At 39.8% G+C, this 27,971-nt stretch overlaps 1 protein-coding gene across 5 annotated transcripts in view; it reads left to right on the forward strand.

Annotated features, from left to right (window-relative positions):
• The first annotated feature begins 2,006 nt into the window (after positions 1-2,006).
• Positions 2,007-27,971, forward strand: part of TIAL1 (TIA1 cytotoxic granule associated RNA binding protein like 1) — a 32,454-nt gene continuing 6,489 nt past the window's right edge. The window contains exons 1-11 of one of the 5 annotated variants that reach the window (XM_006111397.4): positions 2,011-2,258; positions 11,966-12,062; positions 15,928-16,026; positions 17,007-17,061; positions 19,546-19,633; positions 21,604-21,679; positions 24,678-24,786; positions 26,217-26,312; positions 26,409-26,493; positions 27,015-27,138; positions 27,600-27,739. In XM_006111397.4, the coding sequence (XP_006111459.1) occupies positions 2,230-2,258; positions 11,966-12,062; positions 15,928-16,026; positions 17,007-17,061; positions 19,546-19,633; positions 21,604-21,679; positions 24,678-24,786; positions 26,217-26,312; positions 26,409-26,493; positions 27,015-27,138; positions 27,600-27,739 (998 nt within the window). In that variant the 5' untranslated portion in view covers positions 2,011-2,229. Of the gene's footprint in view, positions 2,259-11,965; positions 12,063-15,876; positions 16,027-17,006; positions 17,062-19,545; positions 19,634-20,784; positions 21,115-21,603; positions 21,680-24,677; positions 24,787-26,216; positions 26,313-26,408; positions 26,498-27,014; positions 27,139-27,599; positions 27,740-27,971 lie in introns of those variants that run through there. The other 4 variants (XM_006111396.4, XM_075935361.1, XM_025184569.2 and 1 more) reach the window with 4 other exon arrangements.

Genomic DNA, 27,971 nt, shown 5'->3' on the forward strand with positions numbered 1-27,971 from the left:
CTGAGACTTTGATATGTTAAAGAAAACAATCAACAACTAAACTGTCTGAGGTTACTGCATAAAGGTTCCCTGAAACTGTCTCTCAAGGCTGACTGCTATTGCTCTGCTGTCAGCCTGCATGCATGCATAATAAAGTTTTTTCCTTCTAGATTTCTCTCCTGCCTCACTGATTTCACCTTCTGCCTCGGACACTTCTGGGGGCTCTGTACCCCAGGGGAGCGAGATTTCCCCCCTACAGTCTTCTCCCCCATCCACAAACACAAGTCTTTCTAAACTTAAGTTACTAAAACAATAGATAGTAATAATATTTCACATTTATCAAAGAAGCCCAGAGCAATTTATTATACATATATAGTTACCTGTGTACATCTCAGTGGTCTCTCTGCCATGAATAAAGTTACTTATATGTCTCTGGAAGATCAGACCCTATATACTAGACAGTGGGAATTTTTCTTTAAAAAAAGTAAAAAGTTACATATTGTTTACATTCTAAGAATAAGGAATATCACACACATGCATAGCAAATTACACTTTTTAATAGTTAATGGTTCTAATTGTGTTAGTGTAACCTACACAGCTAGTGTGGTTCACTGTCCCACATAGACCACATACAGTGACAAATTAGAATGAGTGAGCTCTGCTTTTAGCTTAAGTATAGAGGCTCCTACACTAAGCTCCAGAAGTCCCAAGTTCAAATCCACCTGGTGGTGGCATTGAAATATATTAAAATATATGCTATTGTCCAAAAGAAATTATTTGGGCTAAGTTCTCTGGTCTGTGTTATATAGGATTTAGATGGATAATCACAGCGGTACCTTCTGCTTTGGAGTCTATGACTCTACTAAATTCAACCATGTCTGGGGAGGAGGAAAAAGATGGAACAAATGCTTCACTGGGGAAAAACAGCATCAGAGGATAAACAAATACCCTATGGCTGTGTCTAGAGTAGGCTGTTTTTCCGGAAAATCAGCCACTTTTCCGGAAAAACTTGCCAGCTGTCTACACTGGCTGCTTGAATTTCCGCAAAAGCACTGACTTCCTACTGTAAGAAATCAGTGCTTTTTGCGGAAATACTATGCTGCTCCCGTTCAGGAAAAAGTTCCTTTTGCGCAAAAGGGCCAGTGTAGACAGCTGAGATTTGTTTTGTGCAAAAAATCCCCAATCGCGAAAATGACTATCGGGGCTTTTTTGCGGAAAAGCGCATCTAGATTGGCCATGCACGCTTTTCCGCAAAAAGTGCTTTTACGGAAAAGCGTCCGTGCCAATCTAGATGCTCTTTTCCGAAAATGCTTTTAACGGAAAACTTTTCCGTTAAAAGCATTTCCGGAAAATCATGCCAGTCTAGACGCAGCCCCTTTGTACAGAACGTGGGCTTTGCACACAGCATTATAAACTCTCATGGACTTTAAACACCTTCTCTTCACTTTGGGACACCAAAGGGAATGAACAACAGGGTCAATGGCTGGGTGGTAGGCTGGTGCCCTGCTCGTGGGAGGGGGAGAATAAACGGCGGAGTAAACGCAGCGCTACTCTCGGATCCGGGCTTTCACCATACACTTGGCATTTCGCCCTGGCCAGGAACAATCTCAAATGTAAAACTCTCTAATTTTATTCTGTCCCAAGAGGTCCATTTACTCAAGTTTTATAAAGGCCCCAAGTAAACCGACGCAGGGTTATTTGGGGCGAATCAGCTACGGCTAATTATCCCCCAGCTCGACGGGAACGGACAGTGGCATCAGGCATTTCAGGGACCGGTCTGGGGAGCGCCTACGTTTTCCCTAAAATGCCTGGTCCGTCCGCCGCTGGGCATGCTGGGAGTTGTAGTCTTTTGCCCTCCGTCCTTTCCAGTTTTCAGGGGGTCCCGCCTCCTAGAACTTCAGTTCCCAGAAAGCCGCGGGGGCAACCTCCTCCACCTACCCAAGTCTGAGCCTCTGCGACTACGACCCCCAGAGGGCAACGGAGCGCTGCGGAGGGGAATGGGAAAGAGAATCCGGCCGGGGAGGGAGCGGGCTGCGGCTGCGCAGTTCGCAGCTTCCTGAGTGGCTGGCGGCGGCGGCCATTTTGTGGTGCTGCCTCCCTCTCTCTTGCTCGGACTGCGGTGTTAGGACCTGGCGCGGGGGCGAGACGACGCGAGGGGAGCCGGGGCCCTCACCTTCCCTTCCCAGTGCGCGGCGGAGCCCCCCCAGCGCACCCCCCGGGGACAGCTACGAGCGGCCCTCACACGCCGTGATGGAAGACGACGGGCAGCCCAGGACCCTGTGAGTGAAAAGGGAGCGGGAGCCGGACGGGGAATGGGAGCCCGGGGGGACTGGGCAGGGGCAGCCCCCGGCTGGAGAGGGACTCGGGGGCCGCGGGGCGCTAGAGGGAGGCTCTTGTGGGAGCCGGGCTGGGGAAGGGAGCGCCGAGCGGGACGTGCTGCCACGGCGTGAGCGGCCTGGCCGGGGAGGGAGGCGGCTATTGACGTGGAGGGGTGAGGAGAAATTGGAGAGGGAGGAAGGTGGGAGATACTGACGGGAGTTCCCGGGGGCGGGGGAGGGGAGCGACGGAAATTACAAGAGGGAGGAGGAAGCAGCAGCCACAGAAAGTGGGAAATGGCGAGGAGAATGGCGGGAGAAAGTGGAGGGATGGAGGAAGGCAGAGGATGTTGACGGGGGGGGGATATGGATAATATTGGGGGACGGTCCAGAAATTGGAAGTGTGTGGGGGGAGGGAGTAAAGTAGCGATGGGTGGCGGGTGAAGGATTTTGATTGGGAGGAGAGGATCCAGCAACTGAAAAGCAAATTGCAAACATTGGAAATGAGGAGGAAACAAGGTTGGGTGACAGTGACTGTGGGAGGGAAGAGGAGAGTTAGACACAGAGAGAATGGAGGAGGTAAGACTGGAGAGATCCAGAATCATGAATAGGGTGCAAAATCAATGGCTGACCATTTCAAGGAAGGCTGTTCCTTACTGTACTCTTGAGGCAAAGGGAAGATTAGCAAAAGGGTGTATAAATGTCTACTTTCCTATTGTGGCTAAACCTTCCTTCACCGATTTGAATTGTGTATATGTGGCAGAAGAATACCCACAGCTACTTGCAGATAAATGGATTCCTCATGGTTATAGTTTGTGTTTGTCATGAAACAAGTTATTTATTTCATCTCTCTTTCTGGGGTAAAGTAAATAACATCATGAAGAGGCTTCTTTTCCTGAACTTGGGTGTTTAGATAAGTCATTAATTTTTTTCCCAATACTTTTATAGTATATATTTTTGCTAGGCACTGTCATGAGAAATCACTACATCTTGAGTGTGTCAGTGCGTGGTGACTTAGTAACAGCTTGGTGGTTTCCTCTAGCAAATGAGCTTACTTTTTAAAAAATAAACAAATATGAGCTTTAAGTTTAGTTGACAATATTTTAAACTAATTTATAAACTATGCTTTTCCTGCCAGTTTTGTGAAGAACAGTATGTACTATATGAAGTACAACAGATTCAGACTGTGCATATGGGAAAGAAAGAGGATGCCCCGTTGCCTGCTTTGCGAAACTAGCTTTGAAATGACCTTTCTGTAGGATAATTTGGGTTAAGTCAAGTCATTTGGGAAATGCCAGATGAGTTGGGAATAAGCTAAGCCTGTGGTCTGCTGTGGGCTAAAGGCTGTTGCAGCCCCACGGGGGTTGGGTTTTACATCCCTACTCAGAATTCTTTTATTAGTAGGGCCGTATCAAATTCATTATCTCTTTTGGTCAGTTTCGCAGTCATAAGTTTTAAAAAAATAATAAATTTAATTATTTAATGGATTTAAATCCCAAATGTCATGTAACTGTAGGGGTCCTGTCCCAAAAGGTCTGTGGGGAAGTGGGCACCATGTTATTGTAGGGTGGTTGTGGTATTGCCATCTTTACTTCTGGGCTGCTGCCTGCAGAGCTGGGATGTCAGCCAGCAGCCACTATTGTCCAGTTGCCCAGCTGTGAAGTCAGCAGTGCAGAAATAAGTGCCTCATGTTATGGTATTGCCTCCCTGAGTCTTGTGCTGCTGCTGGCCTGGTGCTGCCTTCAGAGCTGTGCATCTAGACTGCAGCCACTGCACTCTGGCCACATAGCTCTGAAGACGGTGCAGAAGAAAGGGTGGTAATACTGCAACCCTTCTATAATAACCTTGTGACCTCTCCCCCAATCCTTTTTTAGTAGGGACCCCCAGTTTGAGAAACACAAGTCTCCCATGAAATCTACATAGTAGGGTAAGAGTACACAAAAGATCTGATTTCACAGTCTGATGTGTTTTTCAAGGCTGTGAATTTGGTAGGGCCCTGCTTATAAGTGACGATGGGATTTGGTTAGGATTTTTTTTTAGTGGGAGAATGAGAAAAATTAAAGTGAACAGTGGCTGTTGCTGTATACTTGAATTTATTTTTAATGAATTAGAGATTCTCTTGACTTGTCTTCTCTTAACCCCCCCCCCCTTCCCCTCCTCCCGCAAAAAAAATTAGAATCACGTTAAGTTTTAAATGTGCTTTGGCTGCTGTCATCAAATTTTGGTGTTGAGTTAGTAGTTAACACTTTTGATTGAGGCATCTGGAAGTAACCTAGTTTAACCCTTTTCCATTTAATAACAAGACTACATTTGTGCTAAGATATCTGACATACAACCTCAGAAGAGCTGAAGAAGACTATTGAATAATCTCATATAATTATATCTCTGCTTAATTTAAGTTAATATACAGTCAGTGCTTTTCTTAATATAGCAGTTTTTCTGTTGCATAATAATACAAAACCCACTGTAGAATTGCATAGACATTCCATGCACCTCACATTTTATCTGAAATGCCAGTAATGTTTTCAAATTTAGGATTCTCACTTAAATGCTCTTGTGGTGGGCTTTTTTTTTTTTTTTAAAGATTACTGTCCTTTATTAAACCATTTATATATAATATTCATGTCTTTTCATTTGACCAAGTTGCTCACTGGCATCTAGTACCAGATAGTAATATTGCCCATTGAACTCTTTTTCTCCAACTTTCTATAAAGTAGAAGGTACTTTATCATTAAACCTCATTGACCAATTGAATAATCATATGGTCAATAAAAAAAAATGGTACTGTGCCCATGTGGTATTTTACTTGCCAGGGAGCTTATCTCTCTAGAGTTCTCTTTTATTGCCACATTGAAAAATCCTTTTACTGTTTTTCATCCTATAGACCATTTGCAAACTGGGATGAAATGTTTTAATAGGCAAAAAAACCCAAAAAACCAAACAGCATTAGATCCTAAGGAATAGTCTTAGATATTAATTACCTACAATATTAACTTATATTGAAATATTGCAAGTAATAGCATATTGTTTTCTAGTGTATAATCTCTTTCTTAATGGTTCAAAGTATCTGATAATTCTTAATACCAAATAAAGACCATGTAATCTCTCATAACTAGCAGGCTTTTATATAATTATTAATGAAATTATAGTTGGCCTACTTGTCCAAGGAAATGGTAATATTTTGTTAAATTGTCATCTTGTTTTTATAATTTTGCATAAAATGATAGTATGGTAAAGAAGATAGTTATTTTTACCTTTGTAGAGTGTCTCCTAGAATGGTGTCTAGAATCAGATGAAAGCCTCTCCTTATTTCTTATATAATGTTAATAGAAAAAAGTACTTTTGAATTGATCCTCATTGTCATGCTAGTTGAGACAGAAATCAGTTTTCAGTCGATAAGTAATGAAATATATTAGACTAACAAAATAGTTAATACAGGCAGTCCCCGGGTTACATGGATCCGACTTACATCGGATCCCTACTTACAAACGGGGTGAGGCAATCCCGCACTAGCTGCTTCCCCCCAGTAGACCAGGGAGATGCGAAGCTAGCCCCCCCCCCCCCAGCAGACCAGGGAGACGCGGAGCGGCTTTTCTCAGCAGACACTTCAGCTTGAGAATAAAGGACTGAGGGAAGTGAGGTGTGGGAGAATGAAACTGAGCTCTGGAGAAATATTTGGCTAGAATTCCCCTACAATATGTACCAGTTCCGACTTACATACAAATTCAACTTAAGAACAAACCTACAGTCCCTATCTTGTACGTAACCCGGGGACTGCCTGTACAAGTTTTTGAGACCTCAGGAGCTCTTTTGGTAAGAGTACATTAGAACTTACTGATAGCACATTTTGTTGACATGAAAGTTGCAGTTGGAATCAGACTTACTCATGTAAATTCTGTCAGATCCTTATCCTTCTTAACTTTATTCTTATTACTATGATTGCCTGAGAAGCTAGAATGTGAGTCCTGACAACGGTCTGTACTCTGACTTTAAATTGGGTTTGCCCATTTTTACACTAAAGCTGTTCATTCTCCATATTAGCACTCATCAACTAGTCACCATGGAACATAAAGGTGTTATATTACCCACTATGCCTGTATTTCAGGATATGGAATCTGATCCACGGGTCACTGAGCTAAAAGTATTAAACTTTGAATGACAAGCCTCACTTAAAGCTAAGTCTCATAGATAAACTGAAATTTTATCAATTGAATTTTTTTATAGATAGCTTCTAGAAGCAGTTATATGAAATTTCCAATGCATTTCCTCTTTTCCTGGAGCTTGCTAAGGTTAGGTATACACTAGGAGATACATTTGAATTAAGATGCTCAACTCCAGCTACGTTAATTGCATAGTTGAGTCTCAGTATCATAAATAGAATTTTGGTGCTGTCAACACTGTGGAACTGGAAGGAAGCACACTCTCTCTTCAACTTGCTTGAGCAGGACTACTGGCGTTGATGGGAGTGCCCTCTGAGTTTGAATTAGCATGTCTTCACTAGACCCACTAATTTGAACCCCGGAAGATCAACTGCAGCAGCTTTGATTTTTCTCTGTGGTGTAGACATGGCAGTGTAGGTAATATAGACAGTATCTGTCAGGTGACCCCATATGACCAAGTTGGAGAACTGGAAATGGATGTCAATTTTTCACTGTATAACTAAACTTCTTTCTTACCTTTCTCCCCTTATAAATACAGAAGTTGCCATTTTGCATATAGTCTGCATTACTGAACAGACATTCAGTATCCTACTTCAAGGTAGAACATGGAAAAACTTTGATGGGCCAATATGGAATAGCTTTGACAAACATGGCTGTTCTCCTCACTTGCCTACTATACAGTGATTTAAAAAAAATATCCTGATAAACCTCTTTTTAATCCTCATAGACCTCTTTTTGATTGTTGATGTACTCTGCTGCTACAATTTTTTTCTACTAGCTTAACAGGATTTGTGAACCTCACACATTGTTTCTTGGTTTGTAGACATTGTCAAAATCACTCAGTAGTACAATGTCTTGGTACCTGTGTGTCAGAATATAAATAACTTCTGATAGCTGGTCTAGGTTTTTAAACTCTGCCTGTCAGTGTAGTATCTAAACAAATATGTCAATATGAATGAAGCCACAGCGTACAGTGTATTAGAAGCCAGGTGGGCAGGCAGACCGGCTTAGTTGCAGCTCTTGCCAAGTCCAGGAGCTGAGCTTACCCCGCCCCTGCACTCCCTCCCCCAACCGACAGGGGCTGCTGCTGGGGTGACAGGCAGCCAGTCCGTGAAGGGAACTGGTTTTTAAACTGGCTCACCTCATGGACCAGCTCCCACCTGGCAGCAGTGTGGAGTACCAGGGGGCTCCTTAGGAGTTAGGCTGGAACTGCCAGCCTGCCCCCGGGGACTACAGAATAGTCTACTAACTGATAAGAATTGACTATTCAGTTAACGGATATTTAACATCCCTAATGTTGAGTCTACATTGCTGTCGTTTCAGAATGGCAGCAGTTTGGGAATAATGTTCTATAGTGATGTTCTTTGATAATACTAAAAGCTGAAGAAAAACATACTATAATATAGAGTAATGCAGTTCTCTCTAATACACATTTAGGGAACTTTGAAAAACTTGTGCTTAAATCAGTAAGTATTATACCACCTTCAAATATAGGAGTACATTGACCCAGAGTTTTGTTGCTTTTTTCCCATAAGGAAGCGGCAGCGTACATAAGGGCTGAAACATGAGTTACAGCAAGTTCTTAAAATAATTATGAAAAAGGTTTGGTAGTTATATAAGCCTACCTATAGTCCTTTTTGGAAATGTTGTAAATTAGTGTGGAGTAAAGCCTGTGCTAATTCTGAAGAATGATTTTCTGGTTTCTTGCCAGTATGAAAGAGTTTGTATAGTTTTTGCTCAGTATTAATATACAACTTGGAATGATGCTCTTTCTGATCTTCACCTATATTGCAAATGGTGTCTTCCCTCATTTCTTTGAGTCAGTGCAGATGAAGCCAACATGCCTTCTTTGTGTTTACTTTCATGTTTGTGCAGCACAGTTGATGAGGTTGGACTATGTACACCATTTGGGAATCATGTGTGTTGGCTTGTACTGCTGCAGACCTAGCAGAGGAAAACCAGAGCTCATTATATAGTTCCTGCCAAAATAATGGTTATTTCTTGATAAGGATTTTTTTATTTATAATCTGCAGAGTGTATTTTTGTCAGATTCTAGTAACACCCTTAAAAGTTAAATTTTGAGTACAAACTAAATAGTCTTCAATTTTTTTGAACATTAAGTATTTTTTTTTAATTTAAACTGATGTTAGTGCGGCATCTGTTCATGTATTTTGAAAAGAGAAGTCATGTTGTTGTGTCTAGGTAACCTGAAAGGAAGTTCTAAATCTTATGGTACAGTTAGTTCAGTGAAAGATGTGATATGTATTGGCAGTGGTATTACAAGTAGAGACGGATGTGTAGTTCTCAATGTTTGTGTAGCTGGCTGTTGTATATTTTCTGTGTATTTAAAAAAAAAAGCCAAATAGCAGGTTTGTCTGGATATTTTCTAAAAAAGAGGTTAGTTCAGTGAAAAATATTCTAAAATGTTGTGAATTATTAGTTTCAGATAGTGAGATTTCCCTACAACAGTAAAACTCCAATTGTCAGTCATCCAGTGGCTCGGCACTCCTGATAGTCCGGCACCAACTGGAACCTGGAAGTGCTCCGGCCAGCTGGACTATTGGGAGTGCTGGACCACTGGATGCTGGAAAATTGGAGTTTTACCGTATATCCGTTTATTCGATAAGAATCTATTCATTATCCTTATCCATCTAAAAGGAAAAAGAGAACTGAAACCCAATCGTGCTCTGTGATTAATATGAGAATGAAACTTTATCATTGAGCAGGGAGGTGAGGAGCGGCGCTTTGGGACCAACCTAGCAGCACCCCAGTTGCTCTGCTCTGCGCTGCTTTCCCAAGTCCGCCACTCATCAGTTTCAGCAGTGGCAGCGGTGAACTTGGGGAAGTGGCACAGAGCAGAGCAACTGGAGTGCTGCCGGGTTGGTTCCCGCAGCGCCGCCCCTCACCCCCCTGCTCGGCGATAACTACTGCAGTCTGAGGGGTAGGGAGCCCTCTCCCCTCCCCTCCCAGAAACTGTTGGCGCGATGCAGGGCTTCCCCCTGCCTTCCTGCAAAATGGTGGAGGGTTCGCCCCTCACTGCGCCATTCCCCGTCCAGCCCCCAGAGGCAGTGCAGGTCCTGGCAGACCAGTCACAGCCCCCCCACCAGAGTACCGCCCGATACGCCGGCATATCTGGCACCACCTAGGTCTCAAAGATGCCGGATTATCGGAAGTCTACTGTATATATAGAATTTAATTTGTAAATTTGCATGTATATTTTAAATGGGAAAATGTATATTCAGGTGATATAGAAAAAAAGTTATTCTGGACCCCAATTAAAAGTTAAGACCTTATCGAGAAGGTAGAAAAAAAATATTTTGAATTCACTGAAATGATAGTTAAGAAATTCTGGTTTTAGACCAAAGGTTTTTTCTTGATTTAGATTTGTGCAAAACCAAGGAAGTACAATTAGTGTTTATTTCAGCACCATTGTGGTAAAAGACTGAGCAATAAGAAACCATACAATTGGTGTAGAGTTTATTTCAAGCTTTTCAAAGGTAATAAGTAGACAAAAGGGAGTCAATATAAGTTTTAAAAGTGATTTTGATTATATTTGTTTCTCATTTGTTAGTTGAAGGAAGTAGCTTTTCAAATAGATTTTTAAATAGCTTTTACTTAGGCTACATCTACACTACAAGGTTTTTGTGAACCCTCCGTCATTTTGCAGGAAGGCGGGGGGAAGCCCTGCATCGCGCCGGCAGAGCGTCCACACCTCAAGGATGTTTTTGCGCAAGTAAATCAGAACAGAGGGCTTTTGTCGATAGTTATTCCTCTCCCCACGAGGAATAACTCCTTTTTGCACTACAGCTTTTGTGCAAAAAGGCAGGTGTGGGCGCTCCGAAGGGGTTTTTGTGCAAGAAGCCTCTATTGGCAAAAGCACAGGTGCGCTGATGGCCATTCTGTGAATGGCCATCAGAGCTTTCTTGCGCAAGAGTGTCCATGCAATGTGGATGTGCTCTTGCACAAAAGCACATTGCTTTTGCAATGCGCTTTGAGGTCTGGATGCGCTTTTGCACAATCAATTTTTGTGGAAGATCTCTTCTACACAAGGCTTCTTGCGCAAAAACCCTGCAGTGTAGACGAAGTCTTGGTGTATAGTGATATTTCTGTGTTCATTTTTACCCGTATGTAGTAAACTTCATAATGAAGGTTTTTTGGTTGTTGTGGGTTTTTTTTTTTGAAAGTGACAAACCTAAACATTTCGATTTAGTGTAACAGGCACATTTGAATACTTAAAGTTGGGTGGTATTGTGATATTCTAAAGTTGTATTATCTAAATGGTATGAATGTTACTGTGTTGCAGATTGTAGGCTTTGTTGACAAATGAACACACTGCGTACCATTGTGCAATTTTGTACATATAAATTCAGTTCCATACCTATGCATTTAATTACTGACATTTCATCATTCAAATGTGAAAATGTGCATTTTCAGCAGTTTTTCTGGAGGTGAATTCCAAATTTTTTTTCTGAAAAGTTTCAGTATTGATGAAAGTAGACTAACTTTCCTGTGGGAGATTGAGTAGGAAACTTTTTTCACCTGTAATTGATCAACTGCTAATTTTATATTTGGAAATGTCATGAAGGTTGTCTAAATACTAAAATTCCTACATTTTAAAACAAGTGAAAAGGCCAGTGTAGTACTTTTGGTCAAAATTTGCAAAGGTGTATTGTATATGTATTTTTTTTATACTTATCACCATCTGGAATTCCGAATTACCACAACAGATTCCTAATGGAATAAAACCTTGTCTGTTCTATCCTTGTACATTTCAAAGGAAGAAGTGGCTCTTGTACATTTCAAAGGGAGAGGCGCAGCAGTGGGACCCCTGTGAGCAGGGACTGCTTCAGTCCCCGCTAGCACCATTTTCCCCCCCTGCGCCTCTACTTCCACCCACTCCACCCAGAGATGGTGCTGAGGGGAACTGGCTTTTAAGCCAGCTCCTCCCCAGCACTGGTTCCTGCCCCCTCTGGAGCCTCTGATACGCCGGTGGTGGGGGGAGGAGTAAAGTGACTAGTCGAGGGGTGACTTGACTAGTCGCTTATATCCCTAAGTAGAACCAAAGTGTTGAACTCTCTACTTGAGATTAGTCATGTTCACAAGTGGCTAAGTCAATTAAATATTAAATATGGTGTGGTTGGATATATAAAAGAGTGTTTTTTTTCCCCCTATTCTTCAAGGTGATAACAGCCAGCAAGTCAGTATAGCAAAACTTGATTTTAAACATCATTCCCAATTGAATTGCTTATTCTCCTTTTTTCTGAAGAGTTTTACTGCTGACAAAAGTAATATTATTATTAGATGACTATTTCTGGTTTCATGATCTCAGTTGCATTGCCAATCTTAAGAGTTAGGAAAATTGTTAATTTAGTAATCTGCAAATATATAATATTTTGAGTGGGGAATATGTAAAAGGAAGTTTTCTGTAGAAATCATAAGATGTTAAAATTTAATATATAAACCTAAAGATAAAATTGCTGGATTTAAAATATTATTTATTTTCTTGTGTAGCTATGTAGGAAACCTCTCCAGAGATGTGACTGAGGTGCTTATACTTCAGTTATTCAGCCAGATCGGACCATGCAAAAGCTGTAAAATGATAACAGAGGTAAGGCCTTACATTTCCAAATGGTATCAAATATAGCATGTTGATTTTGCAGAAAAATGCAGAAAATGGATTGTCAGCATAACTTTGGAACACTGGTGAATGGTGAAATGTAGCATCCTAGGCAAACTGTATTTAGATTCAGCATTAGGTATGATTCAGCAGTTGTCTGCTTGTATTCAAAGGCCATCATCTGATGCAAAAGAGTTTTTGTTGCCATCTGCTTTTTAGGAATAAGTTCCTTCCAAGACAATCTTCATTTTGTATAATTGAGTATTGGCATCATTTGGTTTCTTGACAATCAATTAATGGGAATTTTTAGTGCTGTAGACATCTTCACCCCATCTTTTTAGTTCTACATTTAAATAACTATAAGAATAGCATGTAAAGCATGCACTTAAATAGAATTATAGTAATAAATCTACTGTAGGTAAATAACCCAGTAACTTTAGCAACTGTCAATAAAATAGTCTAGAATGGTTAAAGGGTTGAGATATTTCAACATCTTTCACTGATCCAGGATTCTTCAGCCAGTCTACTAGTCTGTCCTTGTTGTCTGATAAATCATGGCTAAGAAAGAAAATAGATCAATTACAGTAGTATCAATGCCATTTTCTTATCCAAATTATGGGTTTCACCTGTAATAGAGTATCCAAACGTGCAGTGACCATTTATGGTCTTTAAAGTCTACACATATTGAAATTTGTAGTACCAAATTTAAATGTTTGCTTTTAGAAATTATTAACTAGCATCTTTGTCTTGTCTGAGTTTCAGGAATGCAGATTGAGAGAACAGAAAATAAAGTGTGATGTTTCTGATTGGGTAGTTCTTTACAAACAGTATATTAGCACTTGTATTTTATATTGTATTTAGTAGGCATTAAATGTCTATAGTAACTGCATCTCATTCAAATTTAGAATAAAATTCTGGTTGTACAATAAGTCAGTACAACAGCCATTCATTTGTGGAAATGCATTTCAAACCTACTCCTTCATATTTGTAAATATTGAAAATGAATACATATTTCATTGCCAGACTCTTTTTTCCAGAAATAGAATAGTGGGTGCATTGCAGGTTAAAGACATAGCAAAATTATTCTGTATACTGGTTGGCTGTGCCTGCCTAGCCTGACCTTGTCTCTAAAGTCAGTGTTTAGTCCTCTACACAAGTGGAGATAGCATTGAAAGATACCATTTATGATGGCACATAGTTTCTTCCCTACAACTAATTAGCATGCTATTTCCCGCTGTGCTCAATGTTGTGCCTTGATTTTTTTGTAGATGATATGGACCAAATTGTATAAAAAATCATTAGAGATTTTGGGTGCCCATCTTGACATGCTCTGAATGGTTTCGATTTTTTTCAGAGGATGGTTGCTCAGTAATATTTTCAAATTAAGGTATATTGAATTGGATACCCAAAAACTGAGACCCCCAAAATCACTCTTTAAAAGACAATTTTTTCAGTGTTCATTTCTTCAAAATTAAGGTAAAGTGGGGGCAGATTCTAATAGAGGAATAATCTCTAATACATGCCATATGAATCCTGAGTAAGGATGTCAGTGTATAGTTGTTTACACAATTAACTGATAAGCCTAATGACTTCACGCACCCCTCCTGCTGTTTCTAATACAGAGGCTGCAGCTTGGGGGGAGAGGGAGACGGGCAGGCTGTACATGTGGAAAGCCAGCTTTCAAACTGGCTCCCGGCGCATACTGGTTCTGTGGACCTCCCCAACCGTATAAATGTGTAACCACTGAAAAATTTAGCAGTTACATGTTTACAAATATAAAAGTTTTCTAATCTCTCCAGTCCTGATTTCTTTCTCTCTGTTCTTCCTCTTCATGCAACAGGAGTGTGGAGTAGAGATGTAAGCGACTAGTCAAGTCGCTACTCACCTACTTGCCTCTGCAACAAGAGCGGGGAAGTTGGGCAGATCTTACTATATTTGAAATGCAGAGCTGCAGCGGTCCGGAACCCAGTGCAAGCCAGGATTAGGACCTACCCCTATTGTGGCTCTGCAGTTTAAATGTAGTAGGAGCCAGGCTGCCTGCATGGCTAGCTCCTCCTACTTTTAAACTGCACACTTGCAGTGGAGTGGGGTCCCTTGTTGGGATTGTACAAATTGTATCGAATACATGATTAGTCAGTTACCTGCTTTTTAACATCCTTTTTGTGAGGGGGAGGAGAGAGAAAGAGGGCTTTACACCACTTATATCTTGGATGTTCTGGGTCACCCAGGAATGGTTATTAGCGCAGTTTCATGGCTTCTCTTTGTTAAAGCTATGTTTCTCAAGGTGTCCTGCCTCATTTGTTGTCTTCCTGACATGTCCCTATCACACAGGCTGAGAGGAGAGCCAGCGTAGAGCCTTTGTGGCAGTTTTGCACTGAGGGCATTTTCAAAGGCTGTTTCTGCCTTCTTTATAGTCTCTTAGAGCTACTTTAGAGCCAGACTATCCAGTTCTCTTATGTCAATATCAGAAAAATGGGTGAGTGACTTCCTTCCTTTACATCTGTCTGGAAACTATATTTGAGCATATATGAACTCTCAGATTAGCATTTCTTTTTACCCGTTACTTCATATACTGAACAAAATATTGGCTAAACCAGTGTGAAACAAAGACCCAATCTCTGCATTTTTCCTGGCACTCTGGAAAAAGTGCTGCTCTACAAGAGTGCAATGGATTAGCAGATAATGTACAAAATAAATTTTCCTATGCACATGACAGAGAAGGTAAAGGGGAAATGGGTTCTTAGAGTGAACTTAATTTTGTTTTAAATTAGCTGATTTTTTTAGCTTGCTCTGTGATCTCTTTGGTTTTGGGATTATAATGCATTATCACTAAGGCATATATTCTAGTGTAAAACTCCCCGACCTAGTGCACACTGCAAACATTTTTCACATCTTAAAACCTAGTATTTGAATTTCAACCTGTAGTGATTAGTTAGGTTGGCTTCTTTGACATCACTGACTATATTTACATTAAATTGCAGTTGTATTTAATGAAACTGTTCAATAATTAGTGATTTTTAAAATGTCCTGAAGAAAGACCAAATGGGGCTGCTTGTAACCTGCTTTTTCCTCTGCTTAAAAAAGTATAAAGAAAGTCTAACATGTATAAAGGAAGTCTTACGGGTTTGTCGGCTTGATTGTACATTAGAAATTCAGGGCTTTTAATTTAGCAGTTCTTAGCATAATATATGAATGATTGGAGACCATGTAGCATTATTATATCACAAGCATTGACACTAATATAGTTGAAGAGGATTTTAATTCACCCTTACACTTTATTTTACTGTTAACTCATTGACTCCTTTCAAAGGTACTTGAGTCCAACTGATGACAAGATTCAGTATTTTAATGTGTTGGAGTTAAGAAAGTTCTGACTCCAGTTTTCTGGTCTACCGAGAAGTTCCTACTGAGGAATTCCTTGGCAAATACAAGATTTTGTCAGTCAGGAAGAGGAAGAAGAAATATTTAAGATAAGAGGGAAATGATAAAACTTTCAGGCTTTCTTTGAGCATATTAAAAGACGCAGAATTTCCCAAACCCGTTTTTCCCCTCTGCAGTTAACCTTAAAGTAATTTGGTGTTAACCATACTAGGCTAATGCTTAAAGAATGGATGTAACCTTGATAAGAAATGTCAATTTTTTCCAGTATAACTGAAATATCTTCTTAAAGAGATGAATTTTAAAAATTCATATTCAATGTATTATATTCCTAATGTTCATTTAAAAGTTATATCTTAAAATAATGCAATAACATTGTCAAAATTTCTAGCTATAAGTAATATTTTTTCCTGGATTTTTTTCTCAGCAACCCGATAGCAGAAGGGTCAACTCTTCTGTTGGATTTTCTGTTTTGCAGCATACAAGCAATGACCCTTATTGCTTTGTGGAATTTTATGAACACAGAGATGCAGCTGCTGCATTAGCTGCTATGAATGGGAGAAAAATTTTGGGAAAGGTAAGGAAAAATATAAAAGTTTCGGAAGTTAGATTTATGTAAAATTTCTGATGTGAAGAAATTCGTTGAAAATTTATTAATCACAGTTTTACTTAAAATTTGGGATGTTAGATATTGTGTAGATATCTTTAGAAATCTTAGCAGTTACATGATTATTTGATAGTCTCTGGGAGTGGGGCTGGCAGCCCTGCTTCCTTTTGCTACTGCCTTGGTATCAGGTCGGCAGGCGGGAGCCCGTCCAAAAACTAGCTCCTAGTGCAGACCAGCTCCCACCTGGTTGCCGTGAAGCAGCCTCAGCCCATGACAGGTCCAGGCTGCTTTGTGGTAGCCTCCCCTGCTGTCCCACCTCCACCCCGATAGAAGAAACAGCATGGGCATGGAGAGGCAGGCAGCACCACAGAGCCAGTGCTGGGGGGAACTGGCTTTTAAGCTGGTTCCCCTCAGCACTGCCTCCTGCCTCCCTCCCCTCCACCTCTGTAGAAGGTAGCAAGAGGGGAGGCAAGTGGGTCCGCAGAGCCGATACGCATGGGGAGCTGGCTTAAAAGCAGGCTCCCTGCGCGTATTGGTTTCAGCTTACCCTCTTCACCCTCTACATTGCTGCCTCTCTATCAGAGGCAGTAGCACGGAGTGGAGTGGCGGGCAGGTGGATCTGGTGCTGCTTAAAGTAATTTCATCATGGGCAGTGGCTCCTGCTATCTTCCCCCTCCCCCCCCCCTTGCTGCCTCTGATAGAGGCAGCAGAGGGGAGGGGGGAGAAATGCATGTAGTTGACAAGATTAACTGATAAGTTTAGATTTATTGGTTAATGGTATAGTTGACTTCACGTTGCCATCCCTACTTAAAATGCATCCTCTGATTACTTAAATTCTAATTCTTTCTATTGGAGGAGAACTTGTTTAGGTTAATATTTGTAAGTGGCCTTTGAGTGTACATTAATTTCTAGTTTTATGAATTTATGCTAAATCTTACATTTATTTTTAGGAGGTCAAAGTAAACTGGGCAACAACGCCAAGTAGCCAGAAAAAAGATACATCCAGTAAGTAATACCCTTTGTATAGAGATAGTATAAAAATAGGTTGCAGTCACTAATGTCTTGTCTTATCCCTGTATTTTACCTCTCACTCTTGTTGAGTTTTAATAGCAGGCATACCCAGATTTGTTTTACAATCTAAGTCTTAAAGCATTCCCTGTATTTTACCCTACTTTACAAATGATGGACACTAAAGAGCAAAAGAATAGATATCCTGGGTCAGACTAGCTGGTGTAGCCCTGTCTTCCAATAATAGCCAATGGAAGATGCTGCAGAGGGAATGAACAAAACTAGGCAATTACTGAGTGATCCATTTTCTCTAGTTCAGACCAACAGAGGCATAGAGATACCCAGAACATGGGGTTGAGTCTAGGAATGTGAAAGTATAACCGTTTACACAGTTAACCAATGAGCCTGGGCTCATGAGTACATGATTAATCCATGATCATCTGGGCTAGTAGCCATTGATGGACTTCTCCATATACTTACCTAATTCTTTTTAAAATTCAATTATACTTTTGGCCTTCACATCATCCCTGGCAATGATGGTGTGGTATATGAAGAAGTATTTTGTTTGTTTGTTTGTTTTTAAACCTGCTGCCTATTTATTTCATCATGTGACCCCAGCTTTCTGTGTTAGGAAAGGATAAATAACTCTTAGTAACTCCACACCACTAATGATTTTATAGACCCCTATTTCATCTGCTTTTGATGTAGTTGTCTGCTAAACTGAACAGTCCAAATCTTTTTAACCTCTCCTCATATGGAAGCTGTTCCATACCACTAATTATTTTGGTTGCCTGTCTCTACCTTTTCCAATTCTAGTATATATATTTTGAGATGAGGCAACCAGAGCTGCATGCAGTTCAAGGTTTGGGTGTACTATGGATTGATTTAGTAGCATTATGATATTTTCTGTCATTATCTATCGCTTTCCTAATAACATCCTGTTAGCTTTTTTGACTGCAACTGCATATTGAGCGTATACTCAAAGGTCTTGCTGGAGTTGTAACAGCTAATTTGGTCGCTCATATTTTATAAGTATACTAAGGGGCTGCACCATCTGTTCGCTATGCTCAGCAACCCCCCTCTCTCTGGGGGCAGGCATCCCTGGCTCTCCCCCTGGTGGCTGGGGAGGGCCAAGCCAAAGAGAGGCCGGGCCAAGGCTGGGCCAGATCCGGCTTTCTCCCCCTGGCCACTGGGAGAGGGCCGTGGGCACATGCCAGCCCCAGCTCTCCGCCCCAGCTGCAGGGCAGGCACCCACAGGGCACGTGCCAGCCCTGGCTCTCTCCCCCTGATCACAGGTGGGGGTCAGGCTGAGGCTGCATGAGCCCTGGCTCTCTTCCCCATGGCTGTCGGGGAGGCAGGCCGAGGCAGTAACATGCCAACTCCGTCTCTCTCTCTTCCTTGGCCACAGTGTGCCAGCCCTGGTTCTCTTCCCCTGGCTGCTGGGGGGCGGGTGGGGGCTGAGGCTGTGGTGTGCCAGCCCTGGCTTCCCCCCACCTGTCCAGGGTGGAGGAAGAGCAGGCCAAGGCTGTGGCACGCCTGCCCCAACTCTTTCCCCCTGAGCACTGAGGGGGAGGAAGCAGGGAGTGAGGAGGGAGGTGGGACACAATGACATGATTACGTCACTATAATCCTGCAGGAAAAAAAAATTATATATGAAGAGAGATTTGGGATTGTTATACAATGTGCATAACTTTACATTTATCAACATTGAATTTCATCTGCCATTTTTTATCCAGCCACCCAGTTTTGAAATCTTTTTTTTTAACTTTTCACAGTCAACTTCTGCCTTAATTATCTTGAGTAATTTTGTGTCATCTACAGACTTTACCACCTCACTGACTCCTTTTTCCAGAATATGTGGAACACCACTAGTGCCAGTACAAATTTTTGGGGAACCCTGCTATTTACCGCACTTCGCTGTGAAAACTGAACATCTGTTCCTACCCTTTATTTCCTGTTTTTCAACTAATTACTGAGATATGGAAGGATCTTATCTTTTATCCACTGACTCCTTACTTTTCTTAAGAACCTTTGCTGAGGGACCTTGTCAAAGACTCTATGGAGTCCAAGTACATTATATGCACTGGATCCCCTTTGTCCACGTGTGCATTGACATCCTTAAAAAATTCTAATAATTACTGAGGCAGGATTTCCCTTTACAAATGGCATGTTGATTCTTCACCAACAAATCATGTTAGACTGTGTATGTGTCTCATAATTTTGTTCTTTACTGTAGTTTCTACCAATTTGTTTGGTACTGACATTAGACTTTCTTGCTGGTATTTGCCAGGATTGCTTCTGGAGCTTTTTAAAAAATCTGAGGTGGAGAAGTTACCTTACTGTTGAATGTCTGAGGGAAATTAAATTTCTGAGAGTTCCTGGCACCTAGTGCTTTTCTAAAACTTTCTTTCTCAGAAGTATACAAGGAGTTAATTACTAGATAGCAGTTAAATATTTGATTAGATAATGCTTTATTTGCAGATCACTTCCATGTGTTTGTTGGGGATTTAAGTCCAGAAATAACAACAGAAGATATCAAGTCAGCATTTGCTCCTTTTGGTAAAATATCGTAAGTATCATAATCAATACTGCAGACATCAGTTCTGGGAAAACTAGCTCAAGTTTGTTTTTTGTCTGAAATACTGTTTCACCTTTTGCAGATTGTGTGATAAGGTTTTCATTATATTGGGGTGGGTGGGTTATGAGAGATGTCTTCATTTCAGGTTGTTCATCACATGTTTGTAAATATAATTAATGAATTCTGTTCTCCAATCTTGTTGAAAGCACTATGCTTTTAACCTAATTTATGTACTTAAGATCATTCCGGTTTTTAATTGAATAACCAGAGAATAACAAAGCAACAGCTTTTGTTAGTTTGACTAATGTTTGTGCTTAGTGTTTGTATGCAGAATAGTGATTTCAAAAATTTCAAGTGGTGTGTATTCCATCTGCCTTGCCTTTAGGCAGTATAGGAAAACCAGGTAAATATCAAAGTATAATTTTGTGATACAATAAGTGTAGCTAGTTGTTGTAAAACTTAGCTAAGTTACAAACATATCGTGTTGAAATGTAATTTTTTTTGAATTATGAAATAACTTCTCAATTAATAGAAGGGGGGTTAAGTTTAAAGTGTAATATTTCAATGAAAAAATGCTGTTTATAATACTTGTGCACACTTCTACCAGTTAAGGGATACTTATCTATCTGTAGTTCATATTTGAGATGAAATTTCAAAACATCTATTGTGTTTTTATTGAACAAATTAAACATTATAAACATTCGTGAAGTTCTAAAGTATGTTTATCTTTGAATATAAGGTAGTGACTTCAAAAAGTACATTGATCTCATATCACTTTCTTTTTAAAATTCTTAAAACAAAAGTTACACTTGCAAAATTTTGTGCTACTTTACAGGACTATATTTCTGCTAAAACAATTCTCACTTTTCTTGCTCTGTACACTTTTAAATGAACCATAAACCTTATTTCTTATCTTCTGCTATTTTGTTGTTTACTTTGCTTTTTATCTCTATAAATGTGGTAAGTAGTACTGTTTAAAAATCAATATAAAAAGAATACAGGTTTCTATTTCTCGATCTATATTTATACCTGAGACCTGCAGTTTTTCTAAAGTCCAAGTCACAATTAAAAGTAATAGCATTCTGGTTATTTTGCAGAATTGCTCATAAGAATGGACAGGATCTTGAAGGCTAACTGCAAGGAACTGTGCACACTGGAACTCAGTTGTAGATTTTTTCTCATTTCTATTTATTCTTATTATACATTATTTATATATACATATTTTAGTATTTACATTTTAACATTCTATATTCAGTGCAGTTCTATATTTCCAATCATTTTAACTTACTCACTAAAAATTTCTGTGTAAATTTGTTGTTTTCGTACTGGTGTGCTTAGCATTGTTGTTAGTTTTATTATCCTTTCTTAAATTTCTGAAAATGTCAATTTTTCAAAATTTACAGCTGCCCAAACTCCAAAATGATGGTAGAGAATTGACCAAGAAAAATAAAGAAATCTGTTAACCAGGCCATGTATGCCTTTTAATTCCTATTTTTTTTCCTCTTTTTCAATTTTTTAATATTTCATATATTTTGTATCACTAGGCAGAAGACATTTAACTATTTAGAAAATGCATGGTGAAGTAGATAGAACTGTTACAGTAATTTATAGAACAGTAAACCTTAGAGGACCCTAGCTAATAGAATATTAGAAAAGGAAACTTTGTTCCTTTTTAAACTTCTAATTTGAACATTTTAGTTTTAGCCAGAAGAGGTTATGTGGATAGGTTGCATGTTTATTACATGTTATTTTTTTGTCCTACTGCTTTTTTCTAACAGGTAAAGAAGCAATAGGGAGAGTTCAGGAATGGCTATAGTTTTAGGGCTAACTGAATTTATAAAAAAAAAAAGAAAAAAAAAAGAAAAACGAATATGCTCACAATACAGTGTGTGTGGTTCCTTTTAGTTTTTATTTTAAAGGTTAATAATAATTCCCTTATATAGCTGTGCTTCTTTTCACAGGGATGCACGGGTAGTTAAAGATATGGCAACTGGAAAATCAAAAGGCTATGGTTTTGTATCATTTTATAATAAACTGGTGAGTAACTGCACTGCAGGTTTAATCTTTAAACAGACCAGTATTTATACAGAACAGTGGCAGACACATCAACTTGAAGTTATCTATATATAAAAGTTGAAAGTTGTAGGTACTAAGCCTGCGAGAATATCCTACCAATTTTTGTAATTTTACAGGTGATTTTCCCATTTTAAAAAAAAGTCCTCCTTTGCTGTAATGTCTTTACTAAGTGGCTGCGTCTAGACTGGCAATTTTTTCTGCAAAAGCAACTGCTTTTGCGGAAAAACTTGCCAGCTGTCTACATTGGCTGCTTGAATTTCCGCAAGAACACTTGCCAATCACATGTAAGATGGTCAGTGTTCTCGTGGAAATACTATGCTGCTCCCGTTCGGGCAAAAGCCCTCTTTTGCAAATGCTTTTGCGCAAGAGGGCCAGTGTAGACAACGCGGTATTGTTTTGCGCAAAAAAAGTCCCAATCGTGAAAATGGAGATCGGGGCTTTCTTGCGCAAACCTGCGTCTAGATTGGCACGGACGCTTTTCCACAAAAAGTGCTTTTGCGGAAAAGCATCCATGCCAATTTAGACGCTCTTTTCTGCAAATGCTTTTAACGTAAAAACTTTTCCGTTAAAAGCATTTGTGGAAAATCATGCCAGTCTAGACGTAGCCAGTCTGTTTCCTAAGGGAAACTAATTGATCATTCAAAGGAAGATATTGAAATTAACTATAAACAAAGTCCCATTAAACATGTAAAAATACTGTAAAGGCAAACAGATTCCTTTCCCTTGTCTTCCCCCTTCCTGTAATTTTACATATAGTAGTAATGGGTAAAATATTCCAGACATAAGTGACTTATCCCTTTAATAGGATAGCTAAAAAAACTTTAATTTTAGGATTGTATTAAATAATGTCTCATACAGTGAATAATACATCTTTATGTTTATGGCAACAAGGTACATTTTATAAAGAGTAATTTTAAGTACAGATTGTACATCTCTAGTCCAGCACTTTCTGGCCGGCAACATCTATGGTCCAGCATGATTTTAGTTAGCTGCATGTCCACTTATCGTGAGTGTGACCATGGTCCCATAAAGGCTGTTTACAGCCACCAGACCTGGCTTTCTGTACTATTATTTAGTTCTAATTTACTCCTGTACTATTATTTAGTTCTAACTTACTCCTAAATGTCTTCTAAAAGCCTAATAAGCAATGGAAGTGTTGGTACTGCTGCTAGACAATATTGGTCAGGTTGCAAGGGTGCCCAGACTAGAGAAGCGCAACCTTTAATACCATATTCTGACTACACTATCTGAGGATGAATTGTCCACACTAGGTAACTGAAAAAGAGAGAAGTACTTGAGGGCTTGTTTACATAGCTCCTCCATATTGCCTTCCTATGTTTGTTCACTGTATTGAAAAAGCGACATATATACAAATATTTCAGGGGCTTGGGATTTTAACAAATATATTTGGAGTGAATTGTTGTTTGAAGTATTTCATGTGTTTTTTTTGTTGTCATTTTTGTAATGTGGAAGTTCAGTCGTTTCATAGTTTCATTTGTCATGGTGAAAATAATAGTAAGAAAACTTAACTATGTTACAGATAATTTGGTTTATTGAAAACACTGAAACTCTCTCATGTTTTACCACTTAAGCTTTGTCTAATTTACATTCCTTAGTATGAATAGCAAACAGAGAAAATATATATCTGATTCTCATGTACTTCCATAAGGTTGTTTCAGTTTCCAACCTTGCAGAAAAAATGCTTAGACTTTTTATATAGAGCCTAAATTACTTGATTGTTCCTTTTAAGAGTATACCAGTGGAAAGTACTGTTCTATTTAGAACTTGGTATTTTCTTAGTGTCCAGTAAAACACATAATTTTGTACCAGATATTTGAATTAAAAAAAAAAAAAACCCACACAACTTTTAACTGATAACAATACCAAAAAAGGGCTGGGCTTGTTACTTTCTTGAGCTTTAGTTTCTGTAGATCAGCCACAACCACTGTTTATTTTAAGTGTAAATAAATGTCATACTGCATGTGCCCTCTTACTCTTCTCAGATATCTCTCCTTTTCTCAGTTGTTTTTAAGATTCTAATTTTCTTCCAAAAATATGAAACATTTGGATCATCTTAGGGTCCAACCCGACAAGATCCTGAGTGCTTTTCACTCTGATAAACTGCTTAACTCACTGCAGGGCCATAATAATTGTTATATCTCATCTGCTACTGTTCTTGCTTTTGTCTTGAAATTCCTCCCAACTTTCCCTGTTTGTTTCATATCCACATATTCTCAGCTTTGCACCTCCTTGAAGTTCAGGGAGATGGAACTTGTCTGAGCCCCCAAACTGTGCCATGTAGCCCAGTCTCTCCTGCAAAGTGTCTGCGCAAAGTGATGCACTTGTGAATTGTCTGAGTTGGGCTGTTCCTGGTATGGACTGTGTCTGTTTTCCATGTTTGTATGATGTGTTCATTCTTATAGCTCTGGAAATGTTGGACTCATAAGTGAAGTAAGTTGAAAACCGCATGGGGTAAATGAGATGATGTAGCAGGAAAAACAAGTAATAGGTTGTCAGGTTAGGTGGTAGAGAAGGTGGGGCCCATCTGTATTTTGTAAATTCCTCTTATAGTTCTGTCTTTTCAGAAAGAAGTATTTCCTCTTTTGTCACCATTCTTATGTTGAACAGGAGATCACTGGGTATTCGATTATAGGTTTTGTTTGCTTGTTTTGGCTATAATATCCTTGCTGTACATGTGGTTTCCATTGTGTGCATTGAAATAGTTCTTTTAGCAAACCACTGCTCACTAGTGAAGTTGGATTTTTCATTACTGGATTTTGATACCGAGAATTAAATTCCTAAAGTTTTGAAAACTGTAATAACTTTATTAGCAACTGGTATTGCTGTTATATGTAAATTAATCCAATGATCAATGAGCACATTCGCAAAATACTTGGCTTACCTGTCTTCTCTCCTTATTCATGTATGTTGAATGAGTCTTAATTTTTATGTCCTTCAGGATGCAGAAAATGCAATTGTGCACATGGGAGGGCAGTGGTTAGGAGGCCGTCAGATCAGAACTAACTGGGCAACGCGAAAACCTCCCGCTCCTAAAAGTACACAAGAAAGTAAGATGCTTGTGTTAATTTTGTATTAGCTCTCCAGCATGTGTACTCTTATACTGTACTTTGTAATGTCCAGTTAGTAATATGCCTCAGCCACCAAATTCATTTCACTTGTCTACTATATATTTAAGAGTTTGTCTCTGTATGTCCATCTGTTGAGTGTGTTCAAGAACTCCTCCTAAACCAGGGGTAGGCAATAATTTTTAATGGAAGGCCACTCCAAGATTTTAGCAAGTGGTCAAGGGTCACACTTCTATGGAGGGGGTGCGGAGTCTGGGATGGAGGTTGGGTGAAGAAGGAAACTTTGGGGGAGGGATCTTGTGGTCTGAGAGAGAGTTTGGGTGAAGGAGGGGATTGTGATCTGGGGCAGAGCCTGAGAAGTGCAGGGTCCAGGAGGGGATAAGGGTGCAGGAGAGGATTCTAGCTGAGGGAGGGGCTCTGTCGGGGGTGCAGGGTCTGGGAGGGAGTTGTGACTTGGATGAAGAGGGTGCAGAGGGTTTTGGTGGTGACCAGGGCAGGGGAATTAGGGGCAGGGACAGGGTATAGGTGCTGGAGAAGATTGTGGACTGGACTGGGAGGGAGTTGTGACCTGGGAGAAAAGGGAAAGGGGTTCAGAGGAGTTAGGGTGGTGTCCTGGTGCAGTTAGTTGGAGGGGAGAGAAAGGATGGGATGCCAGAAGCAGGCTCTGGCTGGGAGGTGCTTACCTAGGTGGCTCCCAGCCAGCAGCCCTGTAGGGCTGCTCCATGTGGCTCTGCTGTAGGCATGAGGTTTGGGGGAGGGAGGTAAAAGACTTTACACACTGCTCCTGCCCCCAGCAAAATTTCTTAGCTCTTATTGGTCAGAAACTGGCCAGTGGGAGCTGAAGGATTTTGCTGGGGGCCAGGAGTGGTGTGCAGTCTCCTACCTCCCTCCCCAGCAATCCAAAGTGGAGAGAAGTGCTCTCTCCCTGAGCATTCTGGCAAGGCAGCTGCAGGCTGGATCTGGTGGCTTGGCAGCCAGATCTGGCCTCCTGACAGTCTCTTGCCCACTCTGTCCTAAACGGTAAGAGCTAAGACCATCAAATTTGGTATGCGGCTTCCTCTTGTCATAAATTAAAGCAGTGGCTTTCAAACTTTTTTTTTCAACCCAGTTGAAGAAAATGGTTGATACCTGTGACCCATCATAATATTTTGACTAGAGTGCAAGCTCCCGTTGACTGGTTCCTGGTTGGTCACCAGGCTCCTGGGGGAGGCGAGTTGCCAATTCACAAAATAAAAATATCACCAGGCATTTCCAAGCAAAAATGGAAGGAACTCATTTTGGGCTTGGTATGGAAATAAAATTAGCTTAATTTTTTTGCTTGTTTTGCTTTTTTATCTTTATATCACAATGATATAAAAATTATTGGAAAGCAGATACTCTCAATGTTTTAAAATGGATCTTTCTGTGTATAGATAGCACAAAACAACTGAGATTTGAAGATGTAGTAAATCAGTCAAGTCCAAAAAACTGTACTGTTTACTGTGGAGGAATTGCTTCTGGACTAACAGGTATGATTCATGTTTATTTGGGGGAAGAGGATTTAACAACTAATGTATTTGAGGCCCCAAAGTTGCTAATAAAGTGGTTGAAAATATCTGTTTTAGATCAACTTATGAGGCAAACATTTTCACCATTTGGACAGATTATGGAAATAAGAGTTTTTCCAGAAAAAGGTTACTCATTTGTCAGGTAAGGCTGTTACATTAAACAATCGTAGATTTAGTTAGTTTATTAGTGTTTCATATATTATTCTGTAACATATACTTGAATTATTAGTGCTGTTAAATTAAAAGCTGTCACTGCGGCAGTATGCATTTTTTTGAGAAATTGAAGCTGTTTAAAAGTTATGGGAATTGGTTCTTCAGAAAACTATAGCCTACAAAAGCAGCCACAAATTGGTGTAATATTTTTGCTTTTTTTAAAATTAGGGCTGTCTGAACAACTGATTTTGGGGGGGGGGGGGGGGGGGGAGTGAAAACAAACAAATGGAAAAGTTAAAACTTATTTAGATTGAGTTAATGAAATTGAAGTGCACAGATATTTCTGCTGACCAAATCTGCATAAGAGTGAGGGGTGGTGGACAGTTTGAGACAATTTTTCAATCAGCTCTGCTTGTGGTGCATGGACTTAGAGTTCTTTAACTTTAACTACTAACTTTATACTACTATCAATTATAGTAAAACAGTAATAATTTTATTTTTAATCTCTAGGTTTTCAACCCATGAAAGTGCAGCACATGCTATTGTTTCAGTCAATGGAACTACAATTGAGGGACATGTTGTTAAATGCTATTGGGGTAAAGAATCCCCAGATATGACTAAAAATTTCCAACAGGTAATTAACATTTTAAATCTATTTTCAGTAGTTTGTTTTTGCATAAGCCAAGTTGTGTGAAGTATAAGGCCATTCTCTCTCCTTATAGATTATTACTAATGTATTAATAGTGTAATACAGTGTAACTAGTGAAATTGTATGGCCTGGTCTCTTCAATATACATTACAATCCACTACTAGGTTGGGCTTGTGACTTCTTAGGAACATAAACTTACTGTTGTTTGGGTTTGAAGTTTTGGGAAATATCTGTATTCTGGCAAGAGTAGCACTATCCCCAGGCAAATATTTTGTGATGATAATGAAATGTTAAAAATTCCTTTATTGCAATGGCAGCTGTAATTCAAGCAAAGAATTGTAACTCCAGCAGTATTTTAACTCCTTACATTATGGTTTTGCCTTGCCAGCAAATATAAAATGTAATATGTCAGGAGGGGTTGTACTATGAACTAATTTTTTGTCTAGGTTGACTACAGTCAGTGGGGGCAATGGAGTCAAGTCTATGGAAATCCACAGCAGTATGGACAATATATGGCCAATGGATGGCAAGTACCATCTTATGGAATGTATGGTCAAGCATGGAATCAACAGGGATTTGGAGTAGAGTAAGTGATTATACTTCAAATATGTTTAAAAAGTGGTGTTCTCCAAAAATGTTAACTTTTCCATTCCGATAAATTTGGTATGAGCAGTGCCCATGGAATCATATCTTTCCAGATACTACGAAGCCTGGGCTTGTTGCACTAGGAAGCTTAGGTTTATTGAATCTCATGCGCTCTGAGGAGTTATCCAATGCGTTATGTTTTACACTTGTTTCAACATTTTGTGTATATTGGT

Source organism: Pelodiscus sinensis, chromosome 8 (genome assembly GCF_049634645.1).
Source record: "Pelodiscus sinensis isolate JC-2024 chromosome 8, ASM4963464v1, whole genome shotgun sequence".
Classification (NCBI taxonomy): Eukaryota; Metazoa; Chordata; order Testudines; family Trionychidae; genus Pelodiscus; species Pelodiscus sinensis.